Source organism: Thunnus thynnus, chromosome 15 (genome assembly GCF_963924715.1).
Source record: "Thunnus thynnus chromosome 15, fThuThy2.1, whole genome shotgun sequence".
Lineage (NCBI taxonomy): Eukaryota > Metazoa > Chordata > Actinopteri > Scombriformes > Scombridae > Thunnus > Thunnus thynnus.
Window position 1 is genome coordinate 6,717,859 of NC_089531.1, and position 16,898 is coordinate 6,734,756.

The following is a 16,898-nucleotide window of genomic DNA, read 5'->3' on the forward strand; positions in this document are numbered from 1 at the left end:
TACTCTCTCAGTAAGCATTAGCATTGTTTATCTCTCACTCCTCTGAGTGTGTGTGTCTGTTTGCATAGTGTGTGTACATGTAAACACCTATGTGTGTGTTTGTGTGTGTAACATCATGTGGTTTCAGCCCTACAACAGACGTTGACTGTTAACAGTGACGGCTGTGACTAAGTTAATTAAATCTATTTCAGCTCCATCTAGTGGCGGTTGAGGGGAACTACAGTAATACGGACACTGCTGAGACATACTGCAGTTTTAACAGCAGCGCACCTCGTTTTACAGTGTGACTGCTAACCTGAGCGTCACATATGTTTTCTATCAGGTCGTAATAAGGTGGTGGTCGACATGTTTGGTCAGTTGTGGTTCTGTGGAACTGAGTGGATTCGAGTATAACAGTGACAGGATTGTTTCAGGCTTGGGGCACCTGTTGAAAAAACACATCCTCCCCCGTAGTACAGTATATATATACCAAACAGCGTATCATTATATCAGATAATTGCAACTTAAATTTACCTGTGATTTACACTTCAACTCAACTGAAGGATTAAATTCTCTTCATAAAATTTGGACTAATGAAAATCCATGAACTGATTAACTACATTATTTGGGGGTCAAGGTGAAATGGAGTCTCTTTTTCTACATTTCTGAAATAATGGGAGGTTTTCACTGAAGATCAGCAATTTATTTATACATATTTGAACTTCTCTTATCACTGTCACCTCTGTAAATGATAAGATTATAAACTCAGATTTGCCTGCTGTGTCCAATAGTTAAAAGTTTAGGTTATGTTAGGTTAGATTAGTTGAGGCTTTTGCAGTTAAGTGGTAAAATAAATACATAACATAAAAATCAAAAGAAGATTCACAAATGAAGATGAGGGAGCTTATAAAAGATCCTTACCAATTTGCAATTAGCAACATCAGGTAGACAAGTTTTAACCATTAATGCATTGTGACACACAGTTTCATAAACTGAGCAAAATGGCCTTTTTCATTTGGACTTGAGCCAGTGCTGCTGTCAGGAGGGATAACTGTACCAGCTACTGTAATCTTTACCTACAGCACCGGTTGTAACTGCCCTCTCGTGCCTGGGAGCCCTGTTTCCTGTCTTAATGACAGCAGCGTAATTGGCCGACGTTTACATCAAAAGGCTGCTGCCATCTGTGAGCGCTTATGGTAAGAAAGACCGATGGAGCGAGAAGAGGGGGAAGAAAGAAAGTAAAGAGAGAGAGTTTGTGCCCCACGGCTGTCTGTTTTCCTACCTTGTCTGGTTTCATATTTGCCACTCCTCGTCTCGCGAGGTGTATCGGTGCAGGTTTCCCTGCCCGGGCCGTGTGAGTGTGTACCTCTGTGGCCTTGTGTGTTATTTTTGTGGGTGTGTTTTTGTCGTGATTGTGGTCCTCCAGGCAGGAAGGGCCCCGGCTGCAGATGTGAGCTAGGCAGGCAGCGGGGGAACAGAGCGGCACATTGTACTGGGCGTACTGGGGGAGCACGGGCTGCAATCTGATCCAGTATCCTGCCATCACAGAACCACGCTGTCTACTGTCACTGCCTGACCCCCCCAAAACACACACACACACACACACACACACTCCACCTCCGTCTGAACCTCTCTCCCTCTCCACCTTCCTCTCATCACTCTCTCTTTCTCATTCCCAGCATTCCTGTGCAGATTTGCAAAAGTCTTGAAAAGTATGACAAATAAATCCAGTGCTCTACAGTTATTACAAGGTTTAAAATTTTGAAAAATTGCACAAAAGGTCTGGAAAAGTTCAAATCAAGACCACTTATAAAGACCCAGTCTAAAGTATGGGAAATAGTATAACATTAATTTCTGTCTCTATCGCTCTCAATATTCATTGCTCTCTCTTATTTTTTCTCCCTCTTCTATATCTTCATCTCTGTTTTGATCTCTCTCATTTGTCCACTTTCAGAAACTTATCTCCCTCTGTTCATTTCCGCCTCTAAGCAGCTGTTTCCAGGGAAGTTTCTATTTTGGCTGGTTAATGTAGCATCACAGTAGCACTCAATCTAACTCTCACTTTCCTTCCTCCTCACACATTGCTGATTCCCAACTCTCTCTCTCTCTCTCTCTCTCTCATTTCTCACACCCATTCTCTTCCTCCTTCTCCACTCCTCTTCCCCTCTGCTGTAGAGTGATGTTAATGGACTGCGGTCTAGACACCCTGCGGCAATATTAACGCACCATTTGCTCTGTCTGAATAAATATTACCATCTGTTGGCCAATGTGAGTAACTGTTAACTCTGGGTGTCACCTAAACACAAGCACCACAGATGGGATCAGAGTGATTTTTAGACAGAAACTACAACATTGTCTCTCATTTGAGGCTGTTATAAAACATCGTAAGTAGAGGAAGTGAGATGAGTCAGTGACTGGGGGTCTATAAATGTGACGAGAGCTAGGAGAGTAGCTTAAATCTTACTGTGATGTACAGTATGTGTGCCAGCTGGTGTTCATAAATGAAGATGGACAGCTGTGGGCATTGATGACTTGGCCATACATTTGCCAGGAAACATTGTGAGAGACTTGAATTAACGTCAACATCACCCAAAGTGTTGCCTGGTGCAGATTAAGCCTGCATATCTCCCTCACTAGTAATAAGTAGTATTAGTCCAATGGGTTAGGTATCAGAAGTTTCGTAATTTTGCTGACACAATAAATAAGATGGATTTCAACTTTTGAACGTTGTACAAAACTAGTTGGATGTTTGATTTTGACCTAAAACTGAACTTTTTTGTCTTTTAGCCCTGAAGTTGTAATTTTTTCTCTCTGTAACACTGTGGATTTGAAACTTGAGTCCCAATCTACTTATTTAAAAACACAGGTGGTGCATAAGCTGCATCTTTTGGTGGCTTTGCACTTCATTACAACTTACTGTACTAGCAGGTCACACATTTAGCAGCGGTGACCTCAGTCGTGCAGAGATGTCTCATGTTGTTAGAGTTAGTGCCATGTGCTGTTGCATGTGCTCTGTCGTGCTTTTCAAACATGCTGAGGTGGACATGATTACACAATTTTTGCATAAACATGCTGCTTTTGACAGTCTATTTATGTGGCTGGTTAATGATAAATTAAAACAAACGTGTAACTTCATAGGCTTCATCACAGGAGGGGATCAGTTGTAATCTTTTCATCAGCGCTGTAGTTTTTACCAGAGCGATACATCACTGCCACCATAAGTTTATTATGAGAAGTGCCACAGTAGGGCTGGCTGTAAGTGATTTTAATTGGCTGTTAACAGCAAAGTTAGCCCTCTGGTGCACTTCAAACACAGGGAGGAGAGCCAAGACTTAGGGAGGATAATTGAGTTTAGAAAAATGTGACTACTGGGTGTTGTTGAAAACTTTCGCTTCAATAACAAAGGGACCTTTTAATGTGTTGTAATTGTCTAAGGTGGACTTGAGCTCTCATATTGTGAAATATTCATACATGTGAATGCAATACCTTAGACCAGGATTTGTGTCATGCTGTTAAAAGTTAAGATCTGTAGCACAAGATAGGCAGATAGTTATTAGTGAATTACTGAAAATTTGCATTTCACAAGAAACACATTGAACAACCAATTTCTGAATAACCAGTTATCTCAGTAAAGATAAGTAAAGGCTGAACCTAAGCTGATAGTGTTCCTATAAGGATTAACAGTGTGCTGCTGTTTTAACAAGCATCTCATACCGTACCCACTGCATTTACCAGGATATTGTTCTGTAACAAGACAGTACAAGTCAATGTCTGATGATGATGATGGATGGATGAGTAATTAGACACCCACCCTTTTTAAGACATTACACTTACAGTGATGAAATAAGTGTTGACATGTTGTATTGCTACTGTTGATTTCCAGCTGTTTTGTAGGCGCACACAGATGCAGGTACAGTATTTATTTTAGCATTGCGTAACCCTTAAGGGTATCAAACTTCAAATTCCAGAGGTTAGAGCGATGCATCTGATATGAGATACACAGATTGAAACTGTGCCCTTGAACAATGTGAGACGGTGAACAAGTTAAACCACAGTGCAGACTGAGGGTGGAGAAACAGACTGGTTGACCTCAGCGTGTGAAAGTGGAGACAGGATGTGAGACTGGTGGCACAGTGTGTGTGTGTGCGTGTGTGTGATGTTAGGATTTACATACTGGATCTGGAAAGTGTGTTTCTGTGTGTGTGCGACTGTGCGTGCATACCTGCATTTTTGTGTGTTTGTGTATGTCAGGTAAAACTGTGAAATGCTTGTGTGTCCTCAGACAAACATTAATTTGACTCAGCACTATCACATCAACAGCCGCTTGTGTCATTTGCTTGATAAATGTAAGCAGAATAGAAGGCACTGTCTCCACTCTGATTTAAACTGAGCTTTACTGTACCTGCCCTGCAGTGGTACATATATGTGGCTTGGACTGTGGCCCATTTGCTCAGGCACAGTGCTTCCTTTCTGACATTATACCTAAATGTACAGTGGTAGGCACTGTGGACATCCCCGATACTTGCTCCTATATCACATTAGTGCTGCAAGAACATTTAAAAAAAAACACTTTCAAGATGAACTTGTTTGATCCTCTGGGCAAAGTTAGCTCACTACAGCTGCAGAGATTGGCTGCAATGAATAAAACTGTCTTCTATTTTGAATATTTGGCAACAATACAGAAATATAGGAGTAAGCTTTAAAAAATATCTTGACTTTTAAAGTGATTCTTACACATCCTGTAGGATGATGGGCCTTCTGAAAAGCTGTTGGAGAAAACTGTAGAATATATTTGAGCCTGCAGAAGTGTAATTAATCTTCTTGATATATTGTATGTTGATGCAAAAACATACAGATATAATCTGTTTAACTCATGAGGTAAAGCTGCAGCAAGGATTTCATCTGATTTGTGTTTTTTGCCCAAATGAAGAATCAGAATGTACATCTCTACATCCAGCGTTACAAATGAAAACCTGAGACTGAAATGAGAGAAAAGTCCTCGAGAGAAAGCAGGACTCAACGTTAGATGGATTAGTAATTTGTGTGTGTGTGTAATTTACTGATGTAACATAACAGGATGTCTCCGGTTTGAAGTCTCAGCTTTGACATTTTCCCTTTTGTCAGTTGTTTTGATTTCAGTTGTTTTCAGTACTTACTGAATTAAGCTGCTCTGTCCGTCACATGCTGAGCAACGAGTCTAATTAAGAGGTTGTTGACAGTTTAATGAAAATTCTCTTGTCTTGCTTCTCTTTCTCTAATCCTCAGATCCAGTGGACGTGTTGCGGGCTCTGCAGGTTCCCTCTCTCCCCGAGGGCGTGAAGAAAGTCCCCGGCTTCTGCACATCTCGTCGCTCCGGCACCCCTGATCATGCCTACCGCATCACCAAGAAGGCCCAGATCTCCGCCCCCACTAAGCAGCTCTTCTCAGGTAGGCTTCAACGGGTCGCAGTGTTTGGAGAGACTGTTCTGTAAAATGCCACAAGAGTGTTGGACCAGTCTTCATCTCTCTAACTATAAATGCCAAAAACTCAGTCTGACCTTCTGAAATCTAACTTTCATGTTTGTTTTTCTTCACATTACTTATGTCATAATAAACTAGGTTTACAAAATGGTTTAACAGTAAAACAACTAATGAAACAATCAGGCTTTAAAGTGTTTGTTTCCTAAATTTTGTTTCCTTTTCAGTATTCAAACTCAAATTTGCTTTATTGTTTTGACTATAATTAAGTGCAGCAGTGTCAAAGCATGTTGTACAAGGTTTACAATGTAAGTATGATCATCCAGAACATCAAAAGATAACAAATAATTTTAAAAAAGGGATATATAGGATATGATAAGATGGGTAAAAGAGTTTTTTCCTCAGACTGTGTCTGTCGTGCTCATATTTTGTGATATTTTGCTGTTTTTATGGCAGTGTAGTTTTTCCCCCAAGCAAGTATAGAGTTTTGTCTTGGTCATATAGTTTGATCATTTTAATAAACTATTGGTATTTGAGCTTTATTTTGGTCAAGAACTCGGTCCTTACCAAAAAAGTTCTTTAATGGTTTGCAATGTGCAACACAATTTGAATTACCTCCTCACTTGGTGTAAATATGATAGAAAATACTCCTCTCTGATTATCTTGCAGGTGTCTGAACCAGATACCAAACGTTCATGATTTAAATCAGTTTGCAAGAACCAGTTAACTGCCATTGTATCCATAACAACAGAGCACTTTAGTCATTAAAAATTAAGCCCATATATTTAATATTTACAATGAATTCCAGAGTGCAGAAAGCTACAATCATCATTACAGGTTGCTATTTATGTTTGGGTGTATTTTAAACTGAGCTCTCTGGAGTTAAGTGTGGCTGTTATGCCCTGTGCCAGATTGCTAAGGGATATAAAGTATAATTATGTGCTGCAGTGCAGAGAGCTGAGTTAAACAGTGTGGGAGAACCAAAACAAATTAACTTAAGAATGCTGTCTGACACCCCGGAGTGAGGAGAGAAAAGAGAAAGTAGTATTTATGTGGTTGTGAAGAAATACTCAAAAGTCAAATCTAATTTTCAACTCGTTTTCTGAGGTTTAGGCTTCCCTCTCCAGCTGTTGCCACCTGTTATTATGTGTCCTTACCATTTATACCAATTTCATATGTGACTATATTCTGATATTTCGTAATCAGTTGACACGTCTCTTTAATCACTTTAAGTTCATGTCATTTTCACATTTTCTGCTTCATCTCCCAGTCTAAACTACTCTATTCTTGTCTCCCTTCCTTTCCCAGCCAACTCTTTTTCATTTGTCCCCATTGAACCTTATTTCTTTCTTCACTTTCTCCTCCCTCTCCTGCCTGCCTTCTTCTGCATGATAAATAAATTTAGAAGTGCAAGGTTTACTGCCTCCTTCTTCTACTCTTGTTATTTTACTACAAGCCCACAAGCCAGTCTAGTAATGACCAATGTTTATGATTTACCCCTTACCTTCTTTTGTTGTTTCCCCCCTCCTATCCTTCCCTTCCCTCATCCACAGGTCGTTTCCCAGAGAACTTCTCCATCATGGCTCTGGTAAAAGTCCAGGCTGGTCTCCAGGCCTTCCTTCTCTCCATCTACAGTGAGCAGGGCATCCAGCAGCTGGGCATTGAAATGGGACGTTCACCTGTTTTCCTGTATGAAGACCAGAATGGCAAGCCAGCCCCTGAGGACTACCCGCTGTTCAGAGGCATCAACCTGGCTGATGGCAAGTCAGTAACCAGCAACAACCAGTTTGTGACTGGTTGAGATGACACGATTGGGGTCATGTGGGTGTGAGTGGTTGGGAATAGTATGAGTGTGAGTGTTTGTTGGAATGTTTTTGATATTTAGGGGATGGTTTGATGCCTTTTTAATCAGGCCTGTAGTCACATTACACATTTATTCGCCTTCGGTTCCTCTTCTTGCCTCTAGGTGGCATCGCATCGCTATCTCTGTTTCCAAGAAAAACGTGACACTGCTGTTGGACTGCAAGAAGAAGATGACCCGTCCACTGCCTCGCGGCAACAACGCAGTGGTCGACACCAATGGCATCACAGTGTTTGGTGCACGTCTGCTTGATGAGGAAGTTTTCCAGGTGAGGACCTTCGTAAGCATAACATGCAGGAGACAAACTATGCTGTTGTTGGTTGGTTTGCAGTGACAGTGAGTACCCTCCACTGCAGCAGTCTGCAACTACAAAGTTTGAATAGAAAATGTATTTTTTGCTGCTTTGGTTTAACTTTTTTCATGAAGTTACTTTTCTTTTTGGTCATTTAACACAGGTAGCAAGTTCACAGGTAGCAAGGTAGTCTTACGAGGTAGAATTGATTGAAATTAAAAACAGATTAATACTTCAAATGTTTTTATCAATGCCCGTAATAGATAGCGCAACTCTACAGAATTTGGTTGATCTGTGTTTTGTTTGTTTGTTGTTCCTCCATAGGGAGACATCCAGCAACTCCTGATAGCCTCCAACCCCCAGGCTGCCTATGACTTCTGTGAACACTACAGCCCCGACTGTGACTCCCCTCTGCCCAAGACCCAAGCTCAGGACCCCAACACATACGTGAGTAATACAACCACAACACAAGTTCTTACAGAGTCGTTGCTCTTCCACACAAACTTTTCATCAAACAAATAACCTTATCAGTAAAGAATTATCTTTGATACGTCTTCCTGCAGGGCACAATAACATCACACAACCTGTTCCATCTCGCATAAAGTTTACTGTGGGTTGTCATTTCAGTGTAAGAGGCCTTTCACACAAGTTGTTCACACAAAGTGAATACACACCCACATAAATCCCATGGCTCTTACAAGACTTCTGAGTAGTCTACCGAGCAGTGTACATTACAGTGTCAGCACTATGCTAAGACTCATTCATAACTTTGTAGGCTCATCTGTAGCTCCGATAAAGCAGGCCCAAACAGAATCGGAGGACTTTTTTTTTCCTTTTCTGTGGCTCTTTTTTAAAGAATATATCCAGAAATCATAAATGAAAAGAAACATTCACTGGATCTAGACTGAATGAATATGAAGGAAAGGAAAAGGCAACCAGAGTGTCAAAAAATGACAATTATCCAATTCCTGGACTAAGACTTTGTAAATGATGGTCATGTGTACTCTTTGGTCAAAGAGATAGGAAAGGGACTGAGGGCCTTTTTACAGTGCTTAAAGAGGTCCACCAGCTCTTTTCATTGCTTCCACTTACTACACACTTTGGGGTCAGTTAATTTTTTTTACTTTACCAGTCTGGTACAATTGTGAAGAGGCAGTGTGGTCCAGTGGTTAGCACTGTCGCCTTTTAGTAAAAAGGTCCCTGTCTGGAGTTTGTATGTTTTTCCAATGTTTGCTTCAGGTTCCTCTGGATCCACCTGGTTTCCTCCCACAAAGGGATGATAAAATCAACTTATTTCCAAAGACTAAATAAATTGGTCACTGAAAGTAAAAACAAAAGCCACATTAAAGCACTAGTCCTCTGAAAATGAAAGAAAAGTCCTCAGGTTCAGTTTGGGTCATCCAATAATGTCATCAAAGTGCTGCCCTCCCTCTCTGTCTTCCTCACTCATCACTGTCATCAGCAACTGTTTGTATCCATCCACTTTCCTCCTCACCTCCTCAGTCTGTGTGTCCCTGAGGTAAATAAATAAAACCGGAGGCATTCTCATATCATATGCCGCCATAACTACACCTCTAAAAATGGATACATTTCCATAATTTCATACACTTTGCGTTGAAGAAGGATAAGTTTGAATTGTTACAGCAGTGGGGTAGTTGTCACTTTTTCTGCTCTTTTTTGCTCTACTGCAATGAAACACAGAAAGGTAGGGGAAAGAGGATGATACAGGCCAATATCAACGTCTTTATCCCATTATTTGCTCATGGATTGAAAGAGAGAGAACTTGTTCAGTATATAAAACAAATTAAGTTAAATTTTGATTGGTTTTCTGGGTAAATTGAAATATATCAGGATTTGGCATGAAGATGGCTGAAGGTGGAGCCTCTCTTCTTACTGAGACTGGTTGTGCACATTACATGCATTACAACTTCCTCATTCTTTTTCTCTCAAAAACATATTGATATTTGGGAGCTGACAGTTCCCTGACACCAGCTGCATCACAGAGCTACAGTAGCAAATAATTTTCATCCGCATTCATCCATCCAAAGTACATGATCTCTGTTTTACAAGCCTGCATGCTGGATCTTTAGTCATTATAAATTGTATCAGTCACTGTACAGAGCTCCAACAATTCGTCCCAAACCCTGTCATGTTGATGCTATTGAGATGACTGCTTTCTGAATGAATATAAATCAGTGTGGTTTTATTCATTGGCTTCACCCATTGCTTTATTATTTGCTGTTTTTTTTCATTCATCAAGGTCGTCTGTGTTTGGACATTTTTTATGTTAATACCTTTTAACCAGAAGCACAGACTCCTTCTGATGAATGGAAAAATAAATTCTTTGCTGTCTCTCGCTGTCTGTCACCATGTTTTATTTTTTGCCCCTTTTGCTGCTTCACCCTAAATTCACCCCTTTTCTGCTTTACCTTTGTTTATCTCTCTGTGGCCTCTGCAAAACTTCTTCACCTCCCCTTGGAAATCCACTCTTCCCTCCCATTATGCATTCTTCTCCCTCCATTCCTCTTGCTTTCATGTACCTTTCTCCCCCCTACCAACCCATCCCTCCCTCAATCTTTCCCATCTTTCAATCCTTCCATCGCTCTCAGTACTTTGATGAGGAGCAGGATGACCATGAATACCCCTATTATTATGAGGAAACAACAGGCGTTCCCTCCTCCTCTCCGTCCCCCTCTCCCCAACCTGGGGCCCCCACTCAACAGGTAAAGAGGGAGCAAGAAAGAGGGAAAAAACATGAGCGGGGTTTGAGAAAAGGAAAGGGGAATGAGAGAGAGGTATGAAGGCAATAAGAGAAGGCATCCTCAACAAAATTTAAAGATCACATTTTCTAAATTATGCACATTCTGTATTGTGTGTTTTACTATCATAAAATGCATCTTTGTTTGAAAATGTACAGCACATTTTCACTTTTATCACTCTATATGCCTCTCATCCTTCATCCCTCAGTCCTCATCACTCCGTGCCTCACTCGTTTTTATTTACATCTCACCTTTTTTTAATCCACATTGACCTCTTACACATCCATCTAATCGTCACACTGAATTAACACTGCTCCTTGTAATTTTTTTTTGTCCTCATGTCATTTACGTGATGTCGTATATGTATGTGTGTCTAGATAAGGCCATGTTCTCATGGTGGGGGCACTAGGGTGACATAGGTGCAGCTGTGTTGACATACACACGTGCACATATTCTCTCTTATTCTTTCCTACTTACTTCTCCAATCATCTCTCCTACCTCATACATCCCATCCTGTTCCACCATAAACAAAGACAAAATATCTTTTTCCCAAATATGGTGAAAACCTTGCATCTCTACTCAAAAAATCAACTTTTTAGGATTAACATACACAAAACTGTCTCAGCACATAATGGACTGTGCAAGTAAAAGGTGAAAGTTGTATCACAAACCCAACAATCTCTGATACCATCATGAAAGTGTACTGGAGATTTTTTGTGCTAAAACAAAAGACAAATAGCCTGACAAGGCAAAATCTTTATATAATTTTGATTTTTTTTAGTTCATTTGGAAAGGTTCTGTTCAGACTAACTGCAGAGGATCATGAAAATGGCCACCAGATGGTGAGTTAAGCGAGTGAGACAGATGAAACAGGGATTAAAAACCATGCTATTTAATTAATATCATCTTTGGTTTCAATTTGTACATCTCATGATTGAGTGTTTTGCCTTTGAGGATAAACTGAAGACATGCAAGGACAAGTTAGCATTGTAAACACTGGGTGTGCCAGATCAACTATTTCTTTATCTGACTTCGGTCAAATAGTCTTTGTAAATAAGCTTTGCTTTAATTTGCGTTGAGTACAAGATAGGCAGGGTTTGTCACACAGTGGTGAGACAGAAAATGTAAACAGTGCTGGATAAGTTGATAATCACAGAATAGCATAATTGACCTTCAAGTGCTTCCCTGTGATGTCTGAATTTCCTGGCACTCGTTGCATGGTCTTTTTAGTCAAACCCCACCTATTTGCCTTCAAAGTTGATTACAAAAAACAACAGACAGATTTGCAACACTATTCGACCAGGGCATGTGTCTGTGTTGTCTTGTTACTTGCATGATTTCTTGATTGTCTTGGAAGATGTCACCGCATGCACCTACTGGACCTCTGCATCAGTTTACATATCACTTTTCAGTCAACATGGGAATATAAGTGCACATGTTTATTTTTTTTCTTTGTATATGCATTCATGGTTGTACATCTCACTGCATACATAACATACATGTATGCCACAGTCTGTCTCTTTTAGGTCTTTTTGGTGTTTCATATTGCATATCTGAGGAGTTTACATTCACTTTGATGGCCTGTTTTTCCTTCATCCAGTATTATTTGGGTGACATTTTTTTCATTTTGTTTACTGTCAATTTGCACGTATTTTCAGGATAGCAGCATGTGTAATGACAATTAGTCATGTAGAATAATTTTCATGTTGTTTTTATGTGACTAACATGCATTTGCATGCAAGCCTGGCATCAATGCTCCTGCTTTTGTATGGCTGATAAGCAGCAACCTCCTCTTACTGGTAGTTTGACGTCTCAGTGCAGTCATAAACTGTGTGTTTGTGTGTGTATGTGTGCACATAGCAGGTCAGTGCATCTGTTGTGTGTATTTTTGTTTGTGTGTCTGTACAGTTTGTATGTGTTCAGCACCAGCTTTACCTCACCAGTCACACCCTCAGTGCCTCTGCCGAACCACAGGCTCCAGTTCTTATTAGCACAAAGACGCTGCTTTGTCATTTAATATTGAGAATGGCATTACTGGAGAGATCAGCAAAAATTACTCTCATTTGGGTCAAAGACATGAAATTTCTCAAATGTCTTATGCGGATTTGATTTTGACAATTTGTTTGAGCACTAGTATTCTCAGTTGTATATTTATTCACCATTTTAAATCTTGAAATAATCATCTGCTGTATCCAGTAATGCCTGTACAGTCTCAGTCAATCATCCAAGCCTTAGCCATCTTTATGTCATTGTTTCTCAAAACATCCATTCTTGTCTTTCTCTCTCCTTCTGTCCATCCCTTGTTTGTGCTTTTCATCCCCCTCCCAACCCCTCCACGTATCTATGTCTTCCTTCATTCTCTCTCCATGTCTTTGTCAATATGCACTTTTACACACTAAATAACATTTCAACCAAACAATAAACACGGATATTAGAAGAAGGCGCTCAATGGAAAGGCAGCCCCCACTAAATCCACCCCTGTCAAACCCAAACCCGCTCCAGTAAAGCCAGCCAAGGCTGGAGCAAGCAAACTTGTAGTCAAGCCACCTATGCCCACCAAAGCTTCCAAGTCTTCCACTGCCAAGCAATCCAAAGCAAAGCCCACTGCAGTAGAGATCCTCTTGTCTAAGATCAAGCCAACTGCAGCAGCTAAATCTAAGCCCACAGCTGCCTCAGCTAAGAACGGCAATGGTAAACCAGCTGCTGAGAAGAAAGAAAATGGCACAGGTAAAGCCAACGGCAATGGCAATGGCAATGGAAAAGCTGCTGCAGCAAAAACTAACGGCAATGGCAAAGCTACAGCTGAGGCCAAACCTACAGCTCAGGCTAAAGTAAATGGAAATGGCAATGGCAAGGTTGTAGCTGAGAAGAAAGTCAATGGTAATGGAAAATCCTCAGCAGATAAGAAAGCCAATGGAAAGGTCACCGTTGTGTCTAAGGCTAATGGAAATGGCAATGGCAAAACTGTAGTAGAGAAGAAAGCCAATGGAAATGGAAAAACTACCATTGAGGTTAAAGAGGTTAAAGTCAAAGTTAATGGAAAAGCAGAGAACAAAGTTAATGGTGAGGCTAAGACTAATGGCAACAGCAAAGTTATTACTGTGGTAGAAAAGAAAGCTGGTAATGGTGCTGCAAATCAGGCAAAAATTGAAACCACTACAAAAGCAAAGACTGAGAAAGTTGTTAAAGTAGAGAAGATAGAAAAGACTGTGGTCAGTGCAGCTAAATCAGCTGCTAAAGTAGAAGCTACCAAGGCACCTAAGCCCACAAAAGCACCAAAACCTGAACCTACAAAAGTGGCAAAGGCTGTGGCCACCAAAGCTCCAGCAGCTAAAACTCAAGTGAAGGTCAAAGAAGTCACCAAAGTTAAAACTGTGGTCACCAAAGTCCCCCTGGTCAAATCAACAGTGAACAAAGTCGTGAAGAATGTGGTCGAAAAGGTTCCCCTACTGAAGAAAGTAGTCTCAACATCAGCCCCTGTCCGGCCAACTCCACCCAGACCCACGAAATCCAAGGTGGTGGTGGACATTAATGTCAAATCCCAGCACAAACCTTTCCCACCCTTCGGAAAGACTGCGCTGAGTGGAACTACAGTCCCAGCGAAGAAAATTACCAACAGTTATCAACAGGTACAACAGGAAGGCCCATGGTCAGAATGTCCAGAGCTGTATGTCCCATCTATCCCATCTGGTTGACAGGTCCTTCCACCATTCAGGGTCTGCAACAAAATTTTATGAATCTTGTTTCTAGGATTTTTTTTTCTTTTTGGGTCTCTTTTTGCAAATAGTTTGGTCTTTAAATATGTGGCAGTCTGTAAATTTTGAGGTAAATCCTTGATGGTGGACAATCTGGTCTTCAGAATGGAAGTTGGTTCATACCAAGCTGGGCACCTTCTCCTCTGTTTGTATATCATATGATCTTCATGATCATCCAAACTTCTCTATATGATATGATACAGCGGAGCACATTGAAGCATGGCTAATTGTACGGTTTCATTGTTCTTTACTTCACTTCATACTCCTACCTTAAAGCTGCTGAAACTGGATCTCAGAACCTGAATATACTCCAGCACTCCGTCTCTTTCTTTTCGGGAAACCATTAACGAATCAGTCAAATGAATGAGCATGGATTGTTATGGTACAGAAACTTAACCTGAGAAAACACAAATACTATCACATTCTACACACATGCAACACAACAAAACTTTCCTGTCACTCTGTCATTCTCTGTCTTTGTTTTTTTTGAAGTACCTGTGTTTTCTCTCCAACACCTGTCTCCGGTCATATTTTGTATCAAATATGAATAAAGCAGCCTCACAGAACCAAAAAAGCAAGCTTTTACATCAGAGCTTGCATTTCATTCAATGTGTATGGTTATCTTCTATGAAGCTGACTTGGTTCAAGGTAGAGAAACATTGGGAGGTTCATATTTATTAGTGGGTTCTGGGAAATTCATACAATGATTTGACTTTTACAATGAATTAACTGAATTCTGTTCTGTGAGACTGTTGATTGGGTTGTCGCTTGGTTTTCTGGTCTTGGGTGAAACTAGACATCCCGAAGCATCAAGTCATGATGTTTTCATCTCAAGGGATGGATAGAGGCTCTCAGCCCTGTTTCCAGTAAGAGCAGACCTAACCCTTTCATGAATCTTGGCTTTGTGAGCTTCAAAAAGCAAAAATTGCTCAACGATACAATAAAAAGAAATCTCAGCAAAGTAGTCTCAATGACTCCCTAAATCTTGCATCTGGCAAAATTTATAGTCATCAAGATTCTGAGACTACCTGGAATTTCTTTTCTATAATGAATCTTTACAACTTTAAAAATGTGAGTTGCCAGTGAAAATGACTTTGCCTTTGGCAACCACAGTTTTATGATGTGTTTCGTTCTCTTCTTTTAACTCATCATTACTTACAAGCAGACTTTGAACTAACCAAGCTCTTCCAATCAAATCTGCTTACTTCCTCCCTGCTCCCCTTCCTGTCAACTTGACCAATCAGGATGTAGACACTGAACATTCCGAAGCTGGCCACACCCCTACAGAGACTGATTATTACTATGAGGAGACAGCCCATCTGCCAGAGGGTGAGATGACTGGACAAGAAGTGATCCCTTCACAGGTAAAAAAAAAGATAAACACACAGATCAGCGACATAGATCAAAGAGATGAAAACCCCAAGAAGACAGGCAGATCAGATAACCCTTTTAAAGGACAGAAATTAAACACCAAATTGTCCGATAGATTTTCTGAATCTTAGAATATTATATCAGAGTGATTCGAGGATAACAATTAGGATAAAGGGACAAAAACAAGAATAAATCATCATCTCAGTACAAGAGGCTTTCATCACCAAAGGAAGAAGACGGTGTAATGCCTATGTGGTGGTGAGCCCAGTCTTTGTAGTTTAACCAAGTAGTTTTAACTGTGTCTCTCTTTACACTTTTCTAACCACACATCACTGTTTTGTTGGCACCGATGCCAAGACACAAGACATAATGAAAAAAAACCTCTCTCAAAGAAGAATGCACCACATCCATCTGCTTGTATCATCAAACATTTTTATGTGGCTCCCCTTTTCCTTAACAGCAAGATTGGTGTTTTGTTCTCATCTCAAGATCCCTGGTTGATCAGGTTGTGATCTTGAAATAAGAGCAAAAATCTTGTGAAAAAGGGATTCACACAGGAATATTTGATATGCAGTTATAACCAGAGCAACAAAGGGAGATGAATATAATGCATTCTTCTTTGTGAGAAAATCTAAATGAACTAGAGAATACAGTAAATGCTGCAACTGACTGAACAGCTCTAAACTGTTTCTCATAGTTTGCTTCTTTTGGCAATAATGTTTATTGTCATCATTAACATTTCATCTGTATTAGCTGACTTTGATGACTTTGTTATGTTTTCCAATTTTGATACTATGAATGTTTATGCTTCTGTTTTTGAGAGGAATATGTTATGTGCTATATGTTTTTTTCCTAGGAACAAATGATAATATTATCCAATCTAAGATGTATTCAATATTTTTTTTATTATTACTTTTTTATATGACACACCAGTCCAGCGTTATTCCCACTGGATTCATATTTGTTTTTCAAACATCTATGGTAAGTAAACTAGAAAATAACATGGTAGTAATTGCTTTGCATAGCATAGCACATTGCCGCAGCTTGTTTACACAAAGTGTTTCATATCAGCCTTGTGTGTTTAAGGATTTTGCAGGCATTCTGAGTTTTAATATTCTCTCTTTAACTTTTAGTATTTCAGATTTTAAACATGCTTCATCAAATTTGGAGAACTCCTTTGGTTACAGTGCATAACACACAAGCTGATGAGGATACGCTTTGGTGGAAACACATATTATCATGAGCAACAATAGATTATTAACAGAAGACTTAAGGTAGCAGAATAAACCTGATAGTCATAATTCACTTGAAAAAGTCAGACTGAAGTTACAGCGTGAAGGACTGATAGAGTCCCCACAGTCTGTCTGTCAGATGCCTTTTTGTTTTTTGTCCCTGTGTCACTGTTTATTTGCAAAAGGTAAGAC

The 16,898-nt window shown here is 40.1% G+C and overlaps 1 protein-coding gene across 7 annotated transcripts in view; it reads left to right on the top strand.

The window, feature by feature from the left end:
• The window catches only part of col11a2 (collagen, type XI, alpha 2), a 49,824-nt gene that overhangs the window by 9,291 nt on the left and 23,635 nt on the right, over window positions 1-16,898 (top strand). For 2 of the 7 annotated variants that reach the window (XM_067612107.1, XM_067612108.1), the window contains exons 2-6: window positions 5,245-5,406; window positions 6,990-7,200; window positions 7,403-7,565; window positions 7,914-8,036; window positions 12,784-13,977. In XM_067612107.1, the coding sequence (XP_067468208.1) occupies window positions 5,245-5,406; window positions 6,990-7,200; window positions 7,403-7,565; window positions 7,914-8,036; window positions 12,784-13,977 (1,853 nt within the window). Of the gene's footprint in view, window positions 1-5,244; window positions 5,407-6,989; window positions 7,201-7,402; window positions 7,566-7,913; window positions 8,037-10,198; window positions 10,313-12,783; window positions 13,978-15,347; window positions 15,468-16,898 lie in introns of all 7 variants that reach the window. The other 5 variants (XM_067612111.1, XM_067612112.1, XM_067612114.1 and 2 more) reach the window with 4 other exon arrangements.